The 22,262-nt window shown below is 41.4% G+C and overlaps 1 protein-coding gene across 2 annotated transcripts in view; it reads right to left on the bottom strand.

Moving 5' to 3' along the window:
• The window catches only part of CACHD1 (cache domain containing 1), a 534,201-nt gene that overhangs the window by 237,222 nt on the left and 274,717 nt on the right, over window positions 1-22,262 (bottom strand). For both annotated transcript variants that reach the window (XM_030205962.1, XM_030205963.1), the window contains exon 4: window positions 14,150-14,256. In XM_030205962.1, the coding sequence (XP_030061822.1) occupies window positions 14,150-14,256 (107 nt within the window). The remainder of the gene's footprint in view (window positions 1-14,149; window positions 14,257-22,262) is intronic.

Raw genomic sequence — 22,262 nt, 5'->3', positions numbered from 1 at the left:
AGTAGATTGAAAAAATGTGCAATGCTAAATCTAGGTAAATTGACAGGTTATATATGTTGAATTATTCCCCGAGTTATTATGATCACTGTGCTATAAAACCTGTTGTTTGTTAATGTTTGTATTATTACCCTACTGGTGTTTTTGTGAGTTATGTTTTCACTGTTTGTACAAACAAAACCAAACAGCCATAAAATAATACAAATACCAAAGCACAGGGAGTCTCTAATATAATAAGCCTGTTGACGTTAACCCCAGTATCATTGACAAACAATATATTCATGGTTTCTTCAGGAGGGACCAAAAATTAAAAATAAATAAAATCAAATTTTATAAAGCAAAAACCTATAACTACATGAAATTCTCAAAATGATATGTATTAAATTTCTAAGGTTTTACTAATGAAACAAATCTAGGGCCCTGTTTACTAAATCACGCTAGAGGCGCTTTAGCGTTATTAGCATGCACAAAGCATTAGTGCACACTGTGTAGACGCCCATAATATTCCTATGGGCTTTTACATGGTTAGTACGTGCTAAAAACACTAGCACACCTTAGTAAACAGGGCCCCTAATGTAACCAAAATATAAAATCTTTATAGAAAAGCATATAGCATTGATTCCTGCAACTAAAATTAGATGACAGGACTTACACCTACTGAAACCAGGTGTAAATCCTGGCGTGCAAGTTGGACGTGCATCCCCCAGTTCTGTAACACTGCACATAACTTCTGAGAATGGCCCACCCATGCCCCTCCTACGGCCATGCCCCTTTTTGGGTTGTGCATGAGAATTTAGGCGTAGTTATTTATAGAATTGTGCATAGGCAGTTGTACATGCAACTCCAAATTAGTGCCAATTAATGCCAATAATTGATTGTTAGCAGCCAATTATTGAGTGTTAATGGCTTATAAGTAATTTAGTTGCACACAAAACTCAGGAGTGTGCCCATCTTTGGGTGACCATTATAGAATACGAGGGTACATGTGCAGTGATGGAGAGGTAACCCTACAGTGAAGAGAGTCACAAATGGGAGCACATAAATATTTATATTTTTTGGATTTATATTATTTGATACATTTAAACCTAGGCATTTATATATTGTTTATTTTTTTATAACATGCCCTATGCTTATAGGGAGGACAGGCTAAATCTCAGAATAAATTAAATGAAAATATAACTTCAGATATTTGCCTTGTTGCCATGGAGGTGTATCCTTTACAGTTTTTGCATGCTTCATGCACACTCACAGCCTCCGTCAAAACACACAGTGCATTGCTGAACTGATCTTATCAGAATCACACTGACAGAGTAAAGAAAAGCTACAGCACAGGTAATCAGTGGTAGATTGTGGAGCCCATAATAACATGTGTACATCTTTTTTATTCCAATATTATTTGGAAATATAAAAAACATAGAATATGGGCAGAAATAAGAAATCAACAGAGCCATGAAACAAGCAAACAGAAATAGCAAAGGGGGAAATATTCAACAATTTTTTCATCATTACCAGAAATATGCCCAGGTATTCAATGCTGGGCCATGTCTGGGTACTGGTACTGAATATCCAGGTCTCAGCGGACTGTCAGCCCTTATCTGGGATGTCAACCCTTAATTGTTGTGCGAGTGTTTAAGAGTAGGAAAAATTATTTTTTTTTAGTTGCAGTCTGCTTCCTTGCATACTGCTTCATGCTCCTATAGCTACAAATGTTGGACTTTCCTGTGGCCCCAGATCATTCACACCCTCTAGTCTACAAAATTCTTGCTGGGTAAATTGTGTTATATGTAGGCGCTGAACTTTGGATGCTATTCTGCAACAATGTGTGCCCAAATCCCATAGATCACAACCCAAAAGGAATGTGGCCATGGGAGGGTCAGGGACATTCCTACAATTTGCACACAGTGTTACAGAATACCAGGGATGTGTGCCTAAATTGGGTGCCAAGAATTACACCTGGTTTCAGCAGGCATTCGCCCAATGTTAATTCTATAATGGGCACTCATCTTTGAGTGCCCATTATAGTGTTGAGCACCGATTTTATTTTTCAGTGCTGATTTTTAAACGCCATTTACTGAATCTAGTCCAGAGTGTGTATACAGAGGGAGTATTTATCTATTTATTTATTTATTTTATTTGTACATTCTTGTATCTCACTATTATCCAAAAACAAGCGTTGGTTCAAAGTGGCTTACAGTTTACATTTTGGTGAAGTTACAATCATGCTTTGGAGTGTGGGAGGACTTCTACATAAGTACATAAATATTGCCATACTGGGACAGACCAAAGGTCCATCAAGCCCAGCATCCTGTTTCCAACAGTGGCCAATCCAGGTCACAAGTACCTGGCAAGATCCCAAAACGGTACAATACATTTTACGCTGCTTATTCTAGAAATAAGCAGTTGATTTTCCAAGACCATTTTAATAATAGTTTATGAACTTTTCCTTTAGGAAGCCATTCAAATCTTTTTAAAACCCTGCTAAGCTAACTGATTTTACTACATTCTCTGGCAACAAATTCCAGACTTTAATTACACGTTGCGTGAAGAAATATTTTCTCCAATTCGTCTTAAATTTACTACTTTCTATTTCATTGTGTGCCCCCAGTCCTAGTATTTTTGGAAAGAGTAAATAAGCGATTTCAAGTCTACCCATTCCACTCCACTCATTATTTTATAGACCTCTATCATATCTCCCCCTCAGTTGTCTTTTCTCCAAGCTGAAGAGCCCCAGCTGCTTTAGCCTTTCCGTAGAACTACAGGACATGAAGTGAGATTGAAGGGGGGCAGACGCAAGAAAAATGTCAGGAAGTATTTTTTCACGGAGAGAGTGGTGGATACTTGGAATGCCAACCTACGGGAGGTGGTGGAGATGAAAACGGTAATGGAATTCAAACATGCGTGGGATAAACATAAAGGAATCCTGTTCAGAAGGAATGGATCCTCAGAAGCTTAGCTGAGACTGGGAGACGGGGCTGGTGGTTGGGAAGCGGGGCTAGTGCTGGGCAGACTTCTACGGTTTGTGCCCTGAAAATGGCAGATACAAATCAAGGTCAGGTATACACAAAAAGTAGCACATATGAGTTTATCTTGTTCGGCAGACTGGATGGACCGTGCAGGTATTTTGCTGCCGTCATCTACTATGTTACTATGTCTATCCCCTTTATCATTTTCTTTGCCCTTCTCTGTACCTCTTCTAATTCCACTATATCTTTTTTGAGATGCAGTGACCAGAATTGCACACAATAGTCAAGGTGCGGTCACACCATGGACCGAAACAAAGGCATTATAACGTCCTCATTTTTGTTTTCCATTCCTTTCCTAATAATACCTAACATTCTCTTTGCTTCCTTAACCACCGCCGCACACTGAGCAGAGGGTTTCAACGTATCACCAACAATGACGCTTAGATCCCTTTCTTGGTCGGTGATTCCCATGTGAAACCTTGCATTACATAACTATAATTTGGGTTCCTCTTTCCCGAACCCGAATTGTAGTGCAAAGTGCACATGCATCACTTTGCACTTGCTCACATTAAACGTCATCTGCCATTTAGACGCCCAGTCTTGTATGGTCCTCTTGTAATTTTTCACAATTCTCTTGCGATTTAACAACTTTGAATAACTTTGTGTCATCAGCAAATTTAATTACCTGACTAGTTACTCCCACCTCTAGATCATTTATAAATATGTTAAAAAGCAGCAGTCCCAGCACAGACCCCTGGGGAACCCCACTATCTACCCTTCTCCATTAAGAATACTGACCGTATAATCCTACTCTCTGTTTTCTATCTTTTAACCAGTTTTTAATCACAATGGGACACTACCTCCTATCCCATGACTTTCCAATTTTCTCTGGAGTCTTTCATGAGGTACTTTGTCAAACGCCTTTTGAAAATCCAGATACACAATATCGACTTGCTCACCTTTACCCACATGTTTGTTCACCCCTTCATAGAAATGTAATAGATTGGTAAGGCAAGATTTCCCTTCACTAAATCCATGTTGACTTTGTCTCATTAATCCATGCTTTTGAATATGCTCAGTAATTTTGTTCTTTATAATAATCTCTATCATTCTGCCCGGCACCAACGTCAGGCTCACCAGCCTATAATTTCCCGGATCGCCTCTGGAACCTTTTTTTTTAATTGCCAATACATTGGCCACCCTCCAATCCTCTGGAACCATGCTTGATTGTAGTTCGTGTAGTTATTCAAGAGTTTATAGAGAGATGGATTTGGCTGGGAAAAGGCAGCTGTTAGCTTCTGTCGTTTTTTTAATAGCTTTTGGTGTTATTAATTCATTTGTTTTTTGAAGGTTGTTTATGATCCTTTCAGAGTACAATGGCCTCTCGTTTTCTTCAAGACCGGAAGACAAAATTGAAACTTTGCTGCAAAGAACTCAGGGCCTTTTTTTTACAAAGCCATACTACCAATGCTCGGTGTGACAAATGAGAGGAAGCCCATTCAGTTCCTATGGACTTCCTCTCATTTGTCACACCGAGTATTGGTAACACGGCTTTGTAAAAGAAGCCCTCAGTGATGGATTATAAACAAATGCCAAGTGCCTGATGCTGCTACGTATTTTCCCAACATAAACAATAGACACGTGATACCTGCTGGTGCAATATATCAATATCTTGCACTATAAAAGGTAAGCTGGAGAAATAAGCATTATTTAAAGAAACAAAAAGCCCCTGCACTACTTTCTTGAATTATGCAAAAGAGCATGACATTCCCTACAGTTGTAAAGAGGCAGATACTCAAATTGTGTAGCTGTCTGTAGTGATGTGCCATCACAACACTTTAAAACATTTTTATTCAAACTCACAATGCATACTAGATTCTTGTCCTATTACCTTATGAAGGAAGCCTCCCAGTATTCCACGGCACTTTCCCTGATAATAAAAGTTCTATTATCCTAACACCAGTAGAAAAAAAAACAATTTAATCACCATAACTGAAGTAACAAAGTACAGACCAGTAGCCTCCGTTCTTTTGATGATAAAGGTGATGGAAGGAATAGTAGCAATACAAACTATGGACTACCATTCACATTTCTCCTACTACAGAAATCACAATCAATCAGGTTTCAGACCATGCTATAGCACTGAGACTGTACTTACTACCCTAGTATCAAATCTCAGATCGTAATAATGCAGTTTGATATGTCTAGCGCATTCGATGTAGTAGATCATAATATCCTACTAAACATAATAGACAACTTTGGTATATGGGCACAGTCCACAAATGGTTTCAAGGATTCCTGAAATCAAGATCTTCCAAAGTGAAAATGAAAAGAACCTTATCCTCTCCTTGGTCACCGGACTATGGCGTCCCTCAGGGTTCTTCGTTATCGTCCATTCGATTTAATGTGATGTCACCACTAGGCAACAGACTAGAAACAGCAGGATTCAAAATATTCATATATGCTGACGATTTTACCATATACATAACCTTCAAAAAGAACATTAAAGACATCTTACAAAAGGCAAAACTTGGCTTAAATCTGATGGAAACCTGGGCCTCAGAATCCAAACTAAAGCTAAATAAAGAAAAAACTAAATTCATGGTCATTACCAACCTATTTGACCAAAACGACTACAATAGTTTCACAATTGACAACACTTCGTTCCCCATTGACAATAATCTGAAAATTTTATAGACAAACATTTAACATTCAATACTCAACTTTCCTCAGTAATCACAAAACGTTTTAGGTCTCTTTGGAAACTAAAAAGATCAGACCCTATTTCTCATCACAAACATTCAGACTATTGGTACAATCATTAACATTATCCAAATTCGATTATTGTAATATCATATATGCTGGCTGTAAGGAGTACCTGTTGAAAAAACTCCAAGCAGCTCAAAACACTGCAGGCCAGGTTCATATATAAAATCTCTCGTTTTGAAAGTGCCTTCCCTTTATTAATCAAATTACACTGGCTTCCCATCAAAGCGAGAATTACCTTCAAATTATGTACCTTTATCTTTCAAATACTAAATGGAACAGCTCCAGATTATATGGTACCATTAATAAACTTACCTCAAAGAAACACTAAATATGAGGCAAGAAACGATCTCAGACTACAGCTCCCAAATTGCAAAAAAGTGATCTACAAAACTGTCCACTCTGCAGACTTCACTTACCTAGGAACCAAATAGTGGAACTCCTTACTACCCAAAACAAGAAATATACAGGAATATACTAGATTCTGCAAAATCCTCAAATCATTCCTATTCAAACAAACCCTCACAAAGAACAACCATATCTCAAACAATTAATTATTACCTGAATTGGTTATTACTCTATTTACCATTAACTTTCTCTTTGCTTCATATACAATTTCTTATTCATAATAGATTTTCTAAATGTTAAACATCCATAGCTATCCCAGTATGTTTATGATATTGTACTGTAAAATTGGATTCTTACAACAAATTCCTTTCTTATGCATTATTCTTTGTTACGTATCCTATACTGTTTATTGTAAGCCACATTGAACTCAAACTTGTTTGGGATAATGTGGGATATAAATGTCACAAGCAAATAAATAAATAAGAAATATTTAAATGAAGTCACATCACATTTAAAAGAAAACAAAATGGAAAAATTACAGTGTTGTGAGATTTTGCAAGCTGTTTAATTTTTATGCTATGCAGTTGGAATATCTAGCATTCCTGCTTGCTGGAGCCGGTGTGAAAAATTGCTATGGCTAATCAAAAAGTTCTGCTCTCCATCACAGGAATTTTAAAATAACCATTACTGTTGATCCCTGCTATTTTTGTTGATCAGCTACCATGTAATTGTGGGCATGGATTCAACCTCCACCTCCACCCTCAACTCTTTCTTTTCCATCGATAGCCTGAGTTCCCAGTCCACAAGACATTTCCATGTGGGCTATTCTGTGGCTTACCAATATAGGGCTCCCAGCCACAGCAACAAGCCAGCCCCTTGGCTGTTGTGCATTATTCACTAGGATAGCCAAACTCAGTCTGTGGCACTGTAGGAACATATGGCTCCACAGGGCCTTCATTGCAACCATTTTTATTTTTACAGAACAGTAATTTTATAATTTAGAAACAGATAATTACTGAATGCGCCTTTTGTCTACAAGATTGGCTTTTGGAATGATAAACTTTGAGTGTCATTGTGTTAAAGTCATTGCCTTGTTAGAAGTTTTATCATCTCCATTGCCTAAAATATTAGTTTAGTTTCTACCTATCCATCTTGACCCCTCTCAATATCAAAACTTTAAAAAACAAAAAAAAGGAAAACTTTAGCTTAAATGCCACACACTCCAGCGAGCTATTAAAAGCTATTTAAACACTCCAGTTATGTTTCAGCTTTCCTTCAACTGAGCTCTGTATGAACAATCTGGATCTCCTGATGAATGTATAAAACATGTGAGGTGAGCAGAGACTATTAAAATATAACAAAAGTAAATATTCTTTTCCTGTCAGTTATCATAATGCAGATGACTACAGTAAGAATCTTCTAAAGACTGGTGCATACGTTATGATCCAAAGAAATGAGAAGACTCATTGTAAAAGTATTCTCTTGCTATCCATTGCTAATAATGCACACACTTTAGAACATTCTAATTTTTCCTCCTAGGCAAAGCAGGTAGTTGCTGAGGGACAAGGCTGAAAAGGGATGCATCTCCCTCTGTCCCAGTGATTAGAGGCAGCCTACAGGGTTGGCCCAACCATCTGGCAAGATTAGGTGGGACTCGTCGGGCAGAAGCTTCTTGGGGGCAGTAAGGAGTAGCTGCAGTCAAAGCAAAGCAGTAGTTACTGAGAGCCACACAAACTCAAAGTTCCATCAGCACTTAGTTTTTTTTTTTAACTATAAATTTAATTTCATTTTTATATAGTGAGAAGCACAATCCATACAATACTGGGCAGAGGACCCCCAAGACAAGCAATAGTAAACTTAAGACAGTAGTTAACAATATCCAAAAGCAGCTAAAATGGGAATTGCGGTGAAGTGGAGGGATAGTGAGGGCTCTACCATGGGGACAACAGCTCTTACAGAATAGCACGTAGTTTAATCTGCATTTTTATGTGATGTTTGTGTGATGATCACAATGAAGTACAATTATCAAAATCTTAAAAGGAGCTTCACACTAGGAGCCTAAAGATAATTTGTGTGGGGGGGGGGGGGAACTGAAGGTTTGCTTAGGGCACCCAGTACTCTTGCACACTGGAAGCCTGACTGCCAAGTGGACTAGACAGTTTGCCTAGGGCAGCATTATTTGGAAGACTTGGAGGGTGCAACCAGTGTGGCAGTCATGACAATTAAACAGAACCTTGAGCATCTGCAGATGCTCAATGCCTGCTCGTTCCAAGTCCCTCTAAAGCAATAAGTTCAATAAAGTTTTCTTCTTTTTTTTTATTGAAGCAAAATGTGTGGAACAAAAAGTGCACTTAAGTTGGGAAAAGTCTGAAAATGACCCAAAGATGACCTGAAAATTGTTTCTACCAGATTTTCAAAGTAAAAGTTACCTCAGGAAACCTGTGTTACTTACATTTACACAATTGTGATATACAATTTTTCTGCATAAATTCTACACATATGCTTGAATTTCCAAAGTATGCACATAACTGTGAACTCTTCCTGAATGCCATCTGCAGGAACACCTCTACAAAACACAGACAAACCTTGAGTATATAGGATACCTGATGCATGAGAGTTTTCCTTTGTAGCCAGTGGGCAATTTTGTAGTAGGTCATTACTGCCAGTAAAAGACTGCACTGACCACACAAATATCTTTGAAAATTATTCTTTTCTTGACCAGCTTTCAGAAGTAAACAAAATTAAAAATGAGACCGTGCCAGAAAATACTAAATACAAGAGAATCCTAGAATACATTACAGAGGTAGTGGTGGCGAACTGGGGGGGGGGGGGTAGTTGTGGGGGAGATAGATCACTGCTCTAAAACATCAGACCTTCACTGGTACTGAAGTGGTGCCAATCTTGCACACACACACACAAAAAAAATGCTGATGTGATAGCCAGGTCCTAAGTTAGTTAAAATAGCTAGCATCCTGGGCAAAAGGGGTGAGGGAGAGGTATTTTTCTCTGATGATGCAGTTGGCCCAATTGGGGAGAGGGGGAGTCTGCTTCTGCTGATGCACACTCAAAGTGATTTATCTAAAACAAAGTTGTTCCACTTCTCTTTCTCCTTCAACCAATCTCCCCCTCCCCTACACACTCTTCCTTCCAACACTCACTCTATCTCCAATGACTGTTATTCACACACAACCTCAACCCCTACCTTCCTCTTTCAGCACTCAGCCTTCACCTCAGTTCTCTCCAAATCAACTCTCCCATCTTTATTTGTTAATTCCCTCCCCCTCCCCCCGGAGCATCACTCCCCTCACGGAATGTCATCTCTCCTCTGAAGCCAAGCACAATAGAGCATCATTCTTACCACCTGGGGGTGAAGAGAAAAGTCGCATGGCTGTCTGCAGAACAGGAAGTAACATCAGAGGGGGGGAGGGGACCGGTGGAGCCACATCTGCGTGACTGCTCCCTGTACCCACTTCCTGACTCAACCTGGTGCAGACCACACCCACTGCACTGCTTTTGGTACGCACTACTCCACTCCTTCCACCCCCTTATCCCCATCTGTGATCTGGTATCTCCCCTTCGCTCTCAAATTCTCCCCTCCTTGCTGATCATAAAGGCTGCCAAAATCCAGTGGCGTTCCTAGGGGGGCTGACACCCGGGGCGGATCGCCGATGCGCCCCGCCCCCCAAGTGCAGCACCCCCTGATGCAGTGCGACCCCCCCAGGCAAAAGGACCCCCCCGGGTGCACGCCGCTGGGGGGGGGGTGCCGCACGCGCCTGTCCTCCATTCGTTTCATGCTTCTTCTCTGCCCCGGAACAGGGCACGGCACCCCCCCCCCCCCCCACCAGCGGCGTGCACCCGGGGCAGACTGCACCCACCGCCCCCCCCCCCCCTAGGAACGCCACTGCCAAAATCTCAGTCCAACATCTCTCCCTCTCTCTTCTTTACCCTCTGCAGTTCAGTATCCATCCCCCACCACCACCACCTTCTCTCTCTAACCCTCCTCTCCCCGGTCTACCTTCAAATTCCTAGAGTGCACTAGCAGAGACAGTGATTTCTACATGTTGCCTTTGCCTGGCCTGGAGCCTTCCCTCTGCCACGTTTCACCCTAGCAAGCTGCATCAGAGGTAAGGCTCCGGGCTGAGTGCAGTCAGCGTGTGCATAGGAGCTGACTCTATGGGTGCTGTAGGTGCTTGAGCACCCCCAATACTGAGAAAATTCCTTGTATGTGTCCAGGGAGGGGTTATTTCCACTGGGCTTATCACCCCCAATAATTTTGAAAAGTTGGCTCCTATGAGCGTGTGTGAATTGCTGCCACTGCCAACACCCTCTAGGGGTCTGAAAGTAGATCTGGGGAGGGGGGATAGAAGAGAGAGGGAGAGATGCCAGACTGGGATTTTGGCACCCTCTATCAGCGACAACCTGAGCCAGTGCCTCGTCTGGTCCACAGATTGAGCCAGCCCTGGAAATGCATATATTGAGGGAAGAAAGTCAAGAGAACTGCCACTGGCTTCCAAGCCTTACAATAAAGCGATAAGAAGATGACAGATAAAGCCTTATCATTTCTGGTGGTGAGTTCAAAAACTCAAGTGTCTATTTTGCCCATTTATAGGCGTTCCAAAGTATTTGATCATAAAAATGGATAGCGATGAGAGAAAAACTATACAGCTTATCCAGTCTGCCCATCACAACTACTGCTCAGATTTACAATTCCTTCCCAATTTTAACTTCATAGTAACATAGTAAATGACGGTAGATAAAGACCTGTACGGTCCCATCCAGTCTGCCCAACAAGATAAACTCATTTTACATGGTATGTGATACTTTATATGTATACCCAAGTTTGATTTGTCCTTGCCTTTCTCAGGGCACAGACTGTACAAGTCTGCCCAACACTGTTCTTGTACTAAGTTCTGAAGATAACATCAAAGCCCCTTAAAATTTACACTCCAGCCCATCCCTATCTATCCAGTCACTATCAGGGCGTAGACCATAAAAGTGTCCCCAGCTCTTGTTTCCTTTCCCCAATTACTGGTGTCGCCACCCAATCTCTGCTAAGATTCCACAGAACCGTTCCTTCTAAACAGGATTTCTTTGTGTTTATCCCATGCATGTTTGAATTCCATTACCGTTTTCATCTCCACCACCTCCCGCGGGAGAGCATTCCACATATTCACCATCCTCTCCGTGAAAAAATACTTCCTGACATTAGTCCTGAGTCTGCCCCCCTTCAACCCCAATTCATGTCCTCTAATTCTACGGCCTTCCCGTAACCGGAAAAGGTTTGTTTGCGGATTAATACCTTTCAAATATTTGAATGTCTGTATGATATCACCCCTGTTTCTCCTTTCTTCCAAGGTATACATGTTCAGGTCAGCAAGTCTCTCCTCGTACGGTTTGCAAAGCAAATCCCATACCATTTTCGTAGCTTTTCTTTGCACCGCTTCCAGTCTTTTTCCATCTTTAGCAAGATATGGCCTCCAAAACTGAACACAATACTCCAAGTGGGGCCTCACCAATGACTTGTAGAGGAGCATCAACACCTCCTTTCTTCTGCTGGTTATGCCCCTATTTACGCAGCCTAGCATCCTTCTGGCCACGGCCGTCACCTTGTCGTATTGGTTCTTCACCTTCAGATCCTATTGACACCAACACTAGGCTGTATAGAGAGAGGTGTGATCAGCAGAAGAAAGGAAGTGTTGATGCCCCTGTACAAGTCGTTGGTGAGGCCCCACCTGGAGTATTGTGTTCAGTTTTGGAGGCCGTACCTTGTGAAGGATGTTACAAAAATGGAAGCGGTGCAAAGAAAAGCTACGAGAATGGTATGGGATTTGCGTTCCAAGACGTATGACCAAAGACTTGCTGACCTGAACATGTATACCCTGGAGGAAAGGAGGAACAGGGGTGATATGATACAGACGTTCAAATACTTGAAAGGTATTAATCTGCAAAAAAATCTTTTCCGGAGATGGGAAGGCGGTAGAACGAGAGGATATGAAATGAGATTGAAGGGGGGCAGACTCAAAAAAGATGTCAGGAAGTATTTTTTCACGGAGAGGATGGTGGATGCTTGGAATGCCCTCCCGCGGGAGGTGGTGGAGATGAAAACGGTAACAGAATTCAAACATGCGTGGGATATGCATAAAGGAATCCTATGAAGCAGGAATGAATCCTCAGAAGCTTAGCTGAAATTGGGTGGCGGAGCAGGTGGGGGGAAGAGGGGTTGGTGGTTGGGAGGCTAGGATAGGGGAGGGCAGACTTATACGGTCTGTACCAGAGCCGGTGATGGGAGACGGGACTGGTGGTTGGGAGGCGGGAAATACTGCTGGGCAGACTTATACGGTCTGTGCCCTGAAAAAGACAGGTACAAATTCAAGATATGAGTTTATCTTGGGCAGACTAGATGGACCATGCAGGTCTTTTTCTGCCGTCATCTACTATGTTACTATGTTACTCTCTCCTGAGTCGAGCTTACTAATCTCTCCCCTCCTATCCGGTATCTCTCTTTTGGGTTTTCGCACCCCAAGTGCATCACTCTACACTTCTTGGCATTAAATTTTAACTTGAAACTCAAAACCACAGTTCACACTCACTGTGTAAGACAATGGATACAGGAAAGAGCTCTCTTTCAATTCAATCAGTGTTGATCTAAGTAGAGAAAAAAAATCTTCAGTATCGCCACCCAGCCAGCCCGAGATTATCAGACTATAAGGCGTGGGCCTGGCGCAACATCTTCTAGCCAAAAAAAACTCCACATTAATGAATGTCTTAAAGTTTAATAATAAACAGATTACAGGATTTCTGTGTGTACAATCCTTTACGATCTAGTGATGTGATTATGCTGCCGATTACTTATCTTAATTCCAAAAACTCTGGCGTTGCATTCTCAATCAGTAGCACCAATTGTAACCCAACAGGGAGTCCTCGTTTCGCTATCGCTGCTTCAGGGGTTCAACACTTTTGTAAAGTTTTAATTCCAATTTCTCGTCTGTTGCCGTTCATGGACACGTATATAATCCTGTGTCGCATTTGCTGCACTCCAAAGATGAGGCCTGTTACTATCACGCGCCTCCACTCTTCAATCAATGGTCCATACTCTTCCCCATCTCTCAGCCAATCCCAGGCAACCAACAACCCCTACATCATCATTTTAAATCATTCAATCCAATTAGACACTATCACACACACCACCAGCCAGACACCCCTAAACTCAACTGGCCCACAGGACCCAGGAGTATCCCCAACAGACAAATCCAGGAGCTGCTGAAGCGCCGTCCACCACCTGCTGGAGATAGAAATGTACTGAGGTGAAGGAGCTGGCCATCTGGTATCACTGCCTTTAGCTTTGTAATCTCTATCTCCACCTGCTGGTAGATGGATACAACCCACCAGTTCTTGGATTCATCTGCTGCATACGCTAAGGAAGTAGAGGCTTCTTCCTGTTTGCACACTTTTAGTATGACATAACTGCATATTTCCCCTTCTTTCGTTCACACAAAGGTAACCATTCACTCCCTGTTCCCTCCTCCCTCCATTCCCCTTCTCATCCATTAGATTTCCCCCCATTCTCTTCTCCCTCAGGCTTCACTCTTAATTTTTTAAAATCTAGCTTCTCTTTTTCACTGTGGCTGCAGCAGCTGCTATGCTATTTTCAGCCATGGCTGCAGACTCTGCACTCTTTCCTGTGCAGTGGGGCTTGGATCCTCATGCACATCCAGCATTTCTTTGCTGCTCCCACAGCCTGCTTTTTCTTCCTGTGCCATGGGATTTAGGATCTACACAGAACATTCAGCTCCTCTTCCTGAACCTCCTAAAGTTCTCAAAATAGGTTTGTGCATATGGATGGACAGACAAAATGTGCTGTTTACAAAAAAAAAAAAAAAAAAATTACCTATAACCCCTTGAGGTCATAGCAATTAAGACAGAATATGGGTAATAATCTAGAAGTCAATTCTGAAATATCAAATTAAACCTGCAAAGTACTTAGAAGGAACTGAACCCCCATTTCCATAGCATTCTCAACTAACTCTATTAGGGGGTGCTCAAGCACACTAAAACAACATAAAAAAGTGCCTCACCAGAATTTAAATCCCGTCCAGGATTGAATGCTCGACTAATGACAGTTGTAGATAATCTGTCACAGCTGATGGTCTTAGAAACATTAGTGTTGAAGTTCCCATCAAATCTGAAATAATAAAAAAAAAAAAGTTTATGATACAAAGCTATTAAAATATTTAGGCAAGCTCATAGTGAATAGCACAAGCAATCAGACACACCAAAAAAACACTACAATAAAATGTACAGGATCACACTGTTCAGCATGTCATTGTTACAGTGAAGAATCTGCTTTACGGGGTTTTTGCTCAGGTGGCAGATAAATCAACGTCAGCTGGGCTGGTGATTCATTAGGCCAATGTCGTTATGCCTGAAATTATAGTGATTTTTGATTGCAGCTGCACCTTTGCCTGTAAAGTCATAAACCTTGGTGTAATATGGAGTAGAAGGGATTTTGGGAGGGAGGTTTGATACTGTGCTAGGCACAATATTTGCACCATCTCTTGGGAGTTCCAAGTTTTGCTCATCACAGACCATTTCTGCAATGGCATTTTCCAACAAATAAAATCTCATGGTAATTAAAGATAGAAAGGGTGCTAACAAGACAGACTCCATCTCTAAGAGAGAGAGAGAGAGAGGAAGTGCTTACAGAGCTTAGCAGTTGGCATTGATGGACATTTCTTTGCTGTCATCTTCTGCATTTCTATCATGACCTCCTTCATATTGCATATTTAGGCAATCTGATTAATGCTTCAAGTCAAAGTCTCAATTGGATTAAAAACCACAGAATATTCATTGAAGTTGTGAGGTTAGGACCGGGAAAGCCTAACTATGATGGATGGGTAGAAAGGCAATCAAAAAATAGAAAAGAAATAGTTGGGCAATATTTAGCTGGTGGCGGTCAGTTTTTATTTTTTTTATTTTTTAACACTAGCCAACGTCAGCTGAATTGTGTCTGTATATTCTATGTCAGCACCCACCCGGGTACTGACACACTGAATGTCAGAGTACTCAGTGACCTGCCAATTGTTAACCAGGTACCACCGATATTCAATGGCAGTACCTGGATAGCTACCAGGATAACTTAGGACAGCCTCTTTGCTCCTGTGCTTCAATCATGCTTTCATTCACTTTCTCGCTCCTTTGTGAACCTACGTTCACCAATTATATACTCCTCTTAAGAACTAGCAAGTTAATCAGCACCCAAGAGATGGGCACTACCTCCTGCCTCTTTAAGGTATTAACACTCAATAGCTCCACTGCTCCTGGCTTTCAATCCTTTTCCCATAAAGTCCATATTTTTGTAGCAGCTTTGTTCTGTTACTCTCTCCTTCAGAGGATCAGGTCTCCTCAATGATCTAACCTACCTCTTTGATGCATCCTGTGCCTCAGGGGACAGCCGTGGACCAGACTGGCAACCCCCCGCCCCTGGGGAAGGGAGAACAGTTCCTCCCTTGACTCAAAGTTTTATACTTCCTTCCAAAAACTTAAGCTTCAGTTCTATTTGGTTAGCTTCTCAGAACAGACTACTTTCTATTCAGATTTGATTGGCATCTTTCTGGAACAGGGGCCCAGAACGTTCTTCCTGCAGCTGCATAGGACACTACATTTTGTCAGCCTGTTACAGATGCAAGGATCATCTCATAGAACCAGAATCATATGACAGAAAGCATAAAAATGGAGAAACACATGAGACTTCAATCTGGAAGACCTTTGCACATGGTGTCATCAAAATGGATTTATAAACAATGGCAGCTCATAGCAGCTAAAAGCTTTGAAGGGACTAACTGGATACCATCTACTGCAACAGCTCACCCAGACTTCCAGCTTTGTGGACCAACTCTTTTAATACTGGCAAGAAAGAAACCTGATATACTACGCTGAAAACCAATGACATTGATAACTGTGATGAACAGTCAACTGGCCTCGAGGGAATTTGAACTTATGTATCCCACCTCTATTAGTGGGTGGTGGATCCATATAAGGGCCTTCCAGGGGAGATGATGGAGACAATAACTGAAGCAGAATTTAAGAAAGGATTATATAAACACAGAAGGTTCCCAGCAAGAAGAAATGAAGGAAAGCCTGAAATCAATTGGGTATGTGTTATTAAAGAGGCGGTAGTTTGGGCAGGCTGGATGGGTCTTATGAGCCATAACCACAGTCATATCCAGTTCTATTTTACTTATTTTCTAAAACTGACAATCTCATTTTTCTCAAAGACAAAGCAGAATGCAATCAGAGAACAATAATAATTGGACCAATATTTAAAAACAATTATGCAGGAGGCTGGCGAACACATAATTGGCCTAACCATACTTTTTTTTCTAAGAAGCTATACGAACATCATCAGTCCATTTAAATCACTAAGGGCCTCTTTCACTAAGCCATGCTAGCAATTCCTGGTGTGGCAAATGAGAGGAAGCCCATTCAATTCCTATGGGCATCCTCTCATTTGCCGCACAGCTTAGTAAAAGAAGCCCTTAATGGCCTCATACTATTCATATAAAAGTGGGGAAGGTTTGAGGTAGGCTGAAAAATTATTGGTTTAGTGGTAATATTTAGCCACTAAACAGATTGTATCAGCACAGCCACCACACCATCCGTATCCATATTCAAAGTCATTAGTTATTGGATAGTGTTTTTGAATATTCAGATTATGTTAAACACCAGTCCAAGCATTTTACTTAGTTGGTGACTGAGCTGACTAAATATTGCCTATCATGTTTATAATTACATTTCTGAATAAAATAAGATGCCACGGATGGATACGTCGTAATATATCAAGCATTGTAAATCAATCAATCAATCAATCAATAAAGTTATTTTTGGTAGCATCCAGCAAAATCTATAAAAATATGGCATACTGAGCAGCATTATTTACCATGAATGCAGAAGTAATTAAACCATCTACTAAACAAACACTGTTTAATATAAGTCTAATTAATTACACACCTCCGGTTTTCTGGTAAGTTAGGTCTAAGGCATATATGACAATAATGAAAGTAATAATTTCATAGTCCTCTAGAACCATTTTCCCTTGGAAAAAAACATATATTTGGCTGCAACTGGCTCTCCTCACCAACTTTCATGAGATCAAAAAGCTAGCTGAATTCAGTTTCAAGAGAAACTATTTTTTTTCTAAGAGGAAAAAAATTCCTGCCTTGTGAATCCACTCTAATGAACTGATCGAAACTGCATCCCAAGGGGGAAAACAGAGCTGCGACTTCCACTTTGATCTCCTCCCTATGGAGAAATTCACTCCCTGCCTGGCTTGCAAGATGTTCATTTGATTGACATTTGCTATGATGTGCAAACTGCTTTGAACTTCAGACATTTAATTCCCATCAGGCTGCAGTCATTTTTATTCTCCTTCAACAGGATTTACAAGCTGGAGATCAGCAAACGTACGAGATAAAATAAATTTGCAGACACTTTGAATCATACATGAAAACCATGTTCAACTGAGCTCCAATTCAATTTAATTTGGCCTCAATTCTGCATAATCAACATCATCAGAATGGGTTTAGTTTAAAAAATAATTCAAATAAAGAAAATATATTGAGGTAACAACTGCACATCCACTGAGGGTAGCCAAAATAGATTTGTAAAATGAGGAAATAAAGTAGATTTGTGCATTTGTTTTCAGACAAATTGTAAAGCTTGATGAATAAGGGCTATTCTTTTTATAGAGATAATCCTATATAATAATTTGCACCATGAAGGTTCCATGAAGCTGCCTGGGCCCCTGTCTCCATTCTGATTGGCTGTGCCTGGGTCTGAAGCTTCGGATGACGTCATCCATAGAGCCCAAGCAACAGCAGCGCGAGTCGACCTGCAGCCCGCCACCCTGCACGCCAACGCCAGCCCAGGAGTGCGAGTCGACCTGCAGCCCGCCCCGAAAAAAAAATAGCAGAGAAACTGCCAGATCGCCTGCCCGCCCGCTGCCAGTCAAAAACGGCACCCATGGCAGCCAGAAAGAAAAACAAAGGACTGACAGTCCAACCACCCAGCAGTGCGAGTCCACCTGCAGCCCGCCCCGCCAAACAACATCGCTACGAAACCGCCAGCCGCCCACCCGCTGCCAGTCAAAAACGGCACCCACGGCAGCCAAAAAGAAAAACAAAGGACTGACAGTCCAACCGCCCAACACTGCGAGTCCACCTGTAGCCCAACTCACCAAACAACATCGCTACGAAACCGCCAGCAAGCCCGCTGCCAGTCAAAAAAGGCACCCTCAGAAAAACGAATCATAACTGCACACCAGGTAAGAGGAAATGCGATCCTCACCCCCACTTCAACAAACCCATCACCCCAACCTCCCCCCCCATCTGTCATTCTGACAGAGAAAAAAAAATGTAACACCCTGTCAGAAAACCTCCCGTCTCACACATACACACACGATCTCTCTCTGTGACACACAACACAGAGTTCCCCCCCCACACACACACAGTTACTGACTCACACACACGCACACTCATGCACCATCTAATATCATCAAACACACCCCCACCACTGTCACTGACAGACACAGACACACACACACACAGAATATAAGTCTCACATACACAGCCACTATCTGTCTCATAGACACACACAATGATGAAGCCTTGAACTTCAGAATCAACTACTGCTCCTCTGTCAATAGAACAGTGATATCCAACAATTCTAAACTCCACTTAAACCCCACCGCAACCCCATACCACTTCACCAACTACATCCCCCAACCCCCTATGTGATTATGACAGACACAAACAATCTGTACAACACTCACACATACAGTCGCCCCTATCCTCTCAGTTCCCACAATGCTCATCAAATTGGAAGCCAGATAACCTGCCAGCCTGACGTGCCCACAGAAAAATATATTTACAATAGCACAACAGGTAAGAGGAAACACAAACAACCCCTCTCAGACATTCTGACACACACACAAAATCTATCTCATGCACACAGACACACACTCGCACCCACCCTCCCACTTAAGCCCCCCACTCTCACTTTCCAAAACACCCACTATCTCTCTCTGAGAAACACACACACACTCTCTCTGTGAACCCCACTACAAACCCCCAAGCAAAAACTACCAATACAACCCCCCCAAACCCCATCTGTCTCATTATGATACACACACACACAAAACATCTCTGACAGACACACAGAGACTTCCCACCCACCCTCAGTAACCCTCCCCTATCTCAATAACACACACACACACAATCTCTCTCTGTGACACACAACGCACACAATTCCCCGCCCACATAAAGTCCCCCCCCCCCAACGGTGACTGTCACAGATACACAGAAAAACTGACACACACACACACAGAGTGATGCACCCTCTCAGTTCATCAACCACACCCCCACCCTCTGGCACTGTCAAGACACACACACATGTAAGCCGCATTGAGCCTGCCATGAGTGGGAAAGTGCGGGGTACAAATGTAACAAAACAAAACACAATAACTCATTCACATACACAATTGTGGTGGCAGCCAAAAAAATCAAATAGGATACTAGGAATTATTAGGAAAGGGATGGTGAATAAGACTGAAAACACTTTTTCTGCCATCATCTACTATGTTACTATGCCTTTGTATCGCTCCATGACGTGTCTGCACCTTGAGTATTATGTTCAGTTCTGGTAGCCATATCTTAAAAAAAGATATAGCAGAATTAGAAAAGGTTCAAAGAAGAGCGACCAAAATGATAAAGGGGATGAAACTCCTCTTGTATGAGGAAAGGGTAAAGAGGTTAGGGCTCTTCAGCTTGGAAAAGAGATGACTGAGGGGACATATGACTGAGGTCTACAAAATCCTGAGTGGTGTAGAAGTAAATCGATTTTTTTTAACTTGTTCGAAAACTACAGTGACTGGGGGATACTTGAGGAACTTAGATGGAAATCCTTTAAAAACAAATAGGAGGAAATACTTTTTCACTCAACAAATAGTTAAGTTCTGGACTGTGGTAACAACGATTAGCATATCTGGGTTTAAAAAAGGTTTGGACAAATTCCTGGAGGAAAAGTTCATAGTCTGCTATTGAGGCAGACATGGGAAGCAACTGCTTGCCCTTGGATTTGTAGTATGGAGTGTTCCCACGATTTGGGATTCTGCAGGTACTTATGACCAAGGGGATGGGACAAGTTCCCTATGAGGGTAGGCTAAGGTGGCTATGGCTCTTCAGCTTAGAGAAAAGAAGGCTGAGGGGAGATATGATAGAGATCTATAAAATAATGAGTGGAGTGGAATGGGTTGACGTGAATCGCTTGTTTACTCTTTCCAAAAATACTAGGACTATTGAGCACACAATGAAGCTTCAATGTAGTGAATTTAAAGCGAATCTGAGAAAATATTTCTTCACTGAACATGTAATTAAACTCTGGAATTAATTGCCAGAGAATGTAGTAAAAACAGTTAGCTTAGCAGGGTTTAAAAATGTTTGGATGGCTTCCTATAGGTAAAGTCCATAGACCATTATTAAAATGGGCTTGGGGAAAATCCACTGGTTATTTCTAGAATAAGCAACATAAAATGTAGTGTACTGTTTTGGGATCATGCCAGGTACTTGTGACCTGGAGTGGCCACTGTTGGATAGACCTTCGGTCTGTCCCAGTATGGCAATACTTGTGGACTTCCTCCAGTTGATCTTATTCAGAATCAATTTATCCCTCCTCCATATTCTCTCCAATAATCTACATTGTTTTAATTTTAGCAAGACTTCTGTATACCACTTGTTTCCTGGTTTCTTATTTGTTTCTCATTTTTCCTTACCAATGATTATTATATATTGACCTTGTTTCCCATTATCCTTATTGCTATCCCTAATCTTTTCCTCTCCATCTATTCCTCTCCATCTTCCTACGCTCACCTCATAACGCCCATTTCCCTCTATACCTCATTCCTCCTATGTTCAATTTACTTATACACCTAATTCCTCCTTTGTTCAATTTACTTATCCATTAATATTACGTTTACTACAAATTGTATAGTCTTCTTACGACTTGTAATTCTTATTGCTACTATGTAAGCCACATTGAGCCTGCCATGCGTGGGAAAGCGCAGGGTACAAATGTAATAAATAAATAAATAAATCAGTGTCTGTCTGTCTCCTAGACACACACACTGACCCCTCCTTGGAGAATACAACACATAGGTTGAACACTTTAGATTGTAAGCTCCTTTGAGCAGGGACCGTCCTTATTTGTTTATTTTGTACAGCGCTGCGTAACCCTAGTAGCGGCTCTAGAAATGTTAAGTAGTAGTAGTAGTATGATGAACACTTTGGAACCCCAAAACAAGCCCAACACTGACACAGACCACTTCACCAGACCCATCACCCCACCCCCCTCTCTCATTCTGACAGAGAAAAAAAAAACAGTACCACACTCTCATAAACCCTACCCTGTCTTACTGTGTTGCACTTTTACAAACTATCAATAAAAAACAAAACATATATTAAAACAGTTCAGGTCAAAACAAACACAAATAGATAAAAACCTTGCTAGCACCTGTTTCGTTTGTTTGAGAAACAGGCCTTTTTTACTAGTGTTTGTATGTTTTGTGTTATGCTGACATCCTGTAACCTGTACTACCAAGTGCATCTCAGGCATCTACAAGGGCCATGTAATCTCATAAATGGAATACTATATATGACCTATTCTCTCTAGTCCCATTAGAGTCTCTCGGCACATTCTTCACTCAAAATGTCTTATTGGTCATCTCTGCAAAGGACAGTGCAATCCACTGTGCAAATCGTGCACTCACTTGGGGCAGGGCAGTCAAGTGCAGTCAGCTATGTTGGGGTGGAGGACAGGCTGAAATCTGCATCAACAAGGAAAAGCAATGCAGGACCTTTGAACCCAAGCATGTGCTGAAGAGTTGATTCATTATGCACCTCTTGATGCACCTTTTCATGTAAACTTCCTGTTACCGAGAGGCAGGAATTAATCTAATATGCCAAGCATGCGTGGGCGCAAAGACCCCACATGCTGTTTTTAACTTATTTGATTGTTTAGATTAGTTTATTCATTTATATTCCATATATATGTGGATAACAGGGAAACACACAATCCCAAACACAAATAATGCAAAAACATACAAATTACATTAAAAACAATTAAAAAAAACATTGATGG

Source organism: Microcaecilia unicolor, chromosome 6 (genome assembly GCF_901765095.1).
Source record: "Microcaecilia unicolor chromosome 6, aMicUni1.1, whole genome shotgun sequence".
Classification (NCBI taxonomy): domain Eukaryota; kingdom Metazoa; phylum Chordata; class Amphibia; order Gymnophiona; family Siphonopidae; genus Microcaecilia; species Microcaecilia unicolor.
Note: the sequence above shows the minus strand (reverse complement) of the source record. Positions and strands in the feature narration are given on the sequence as shown.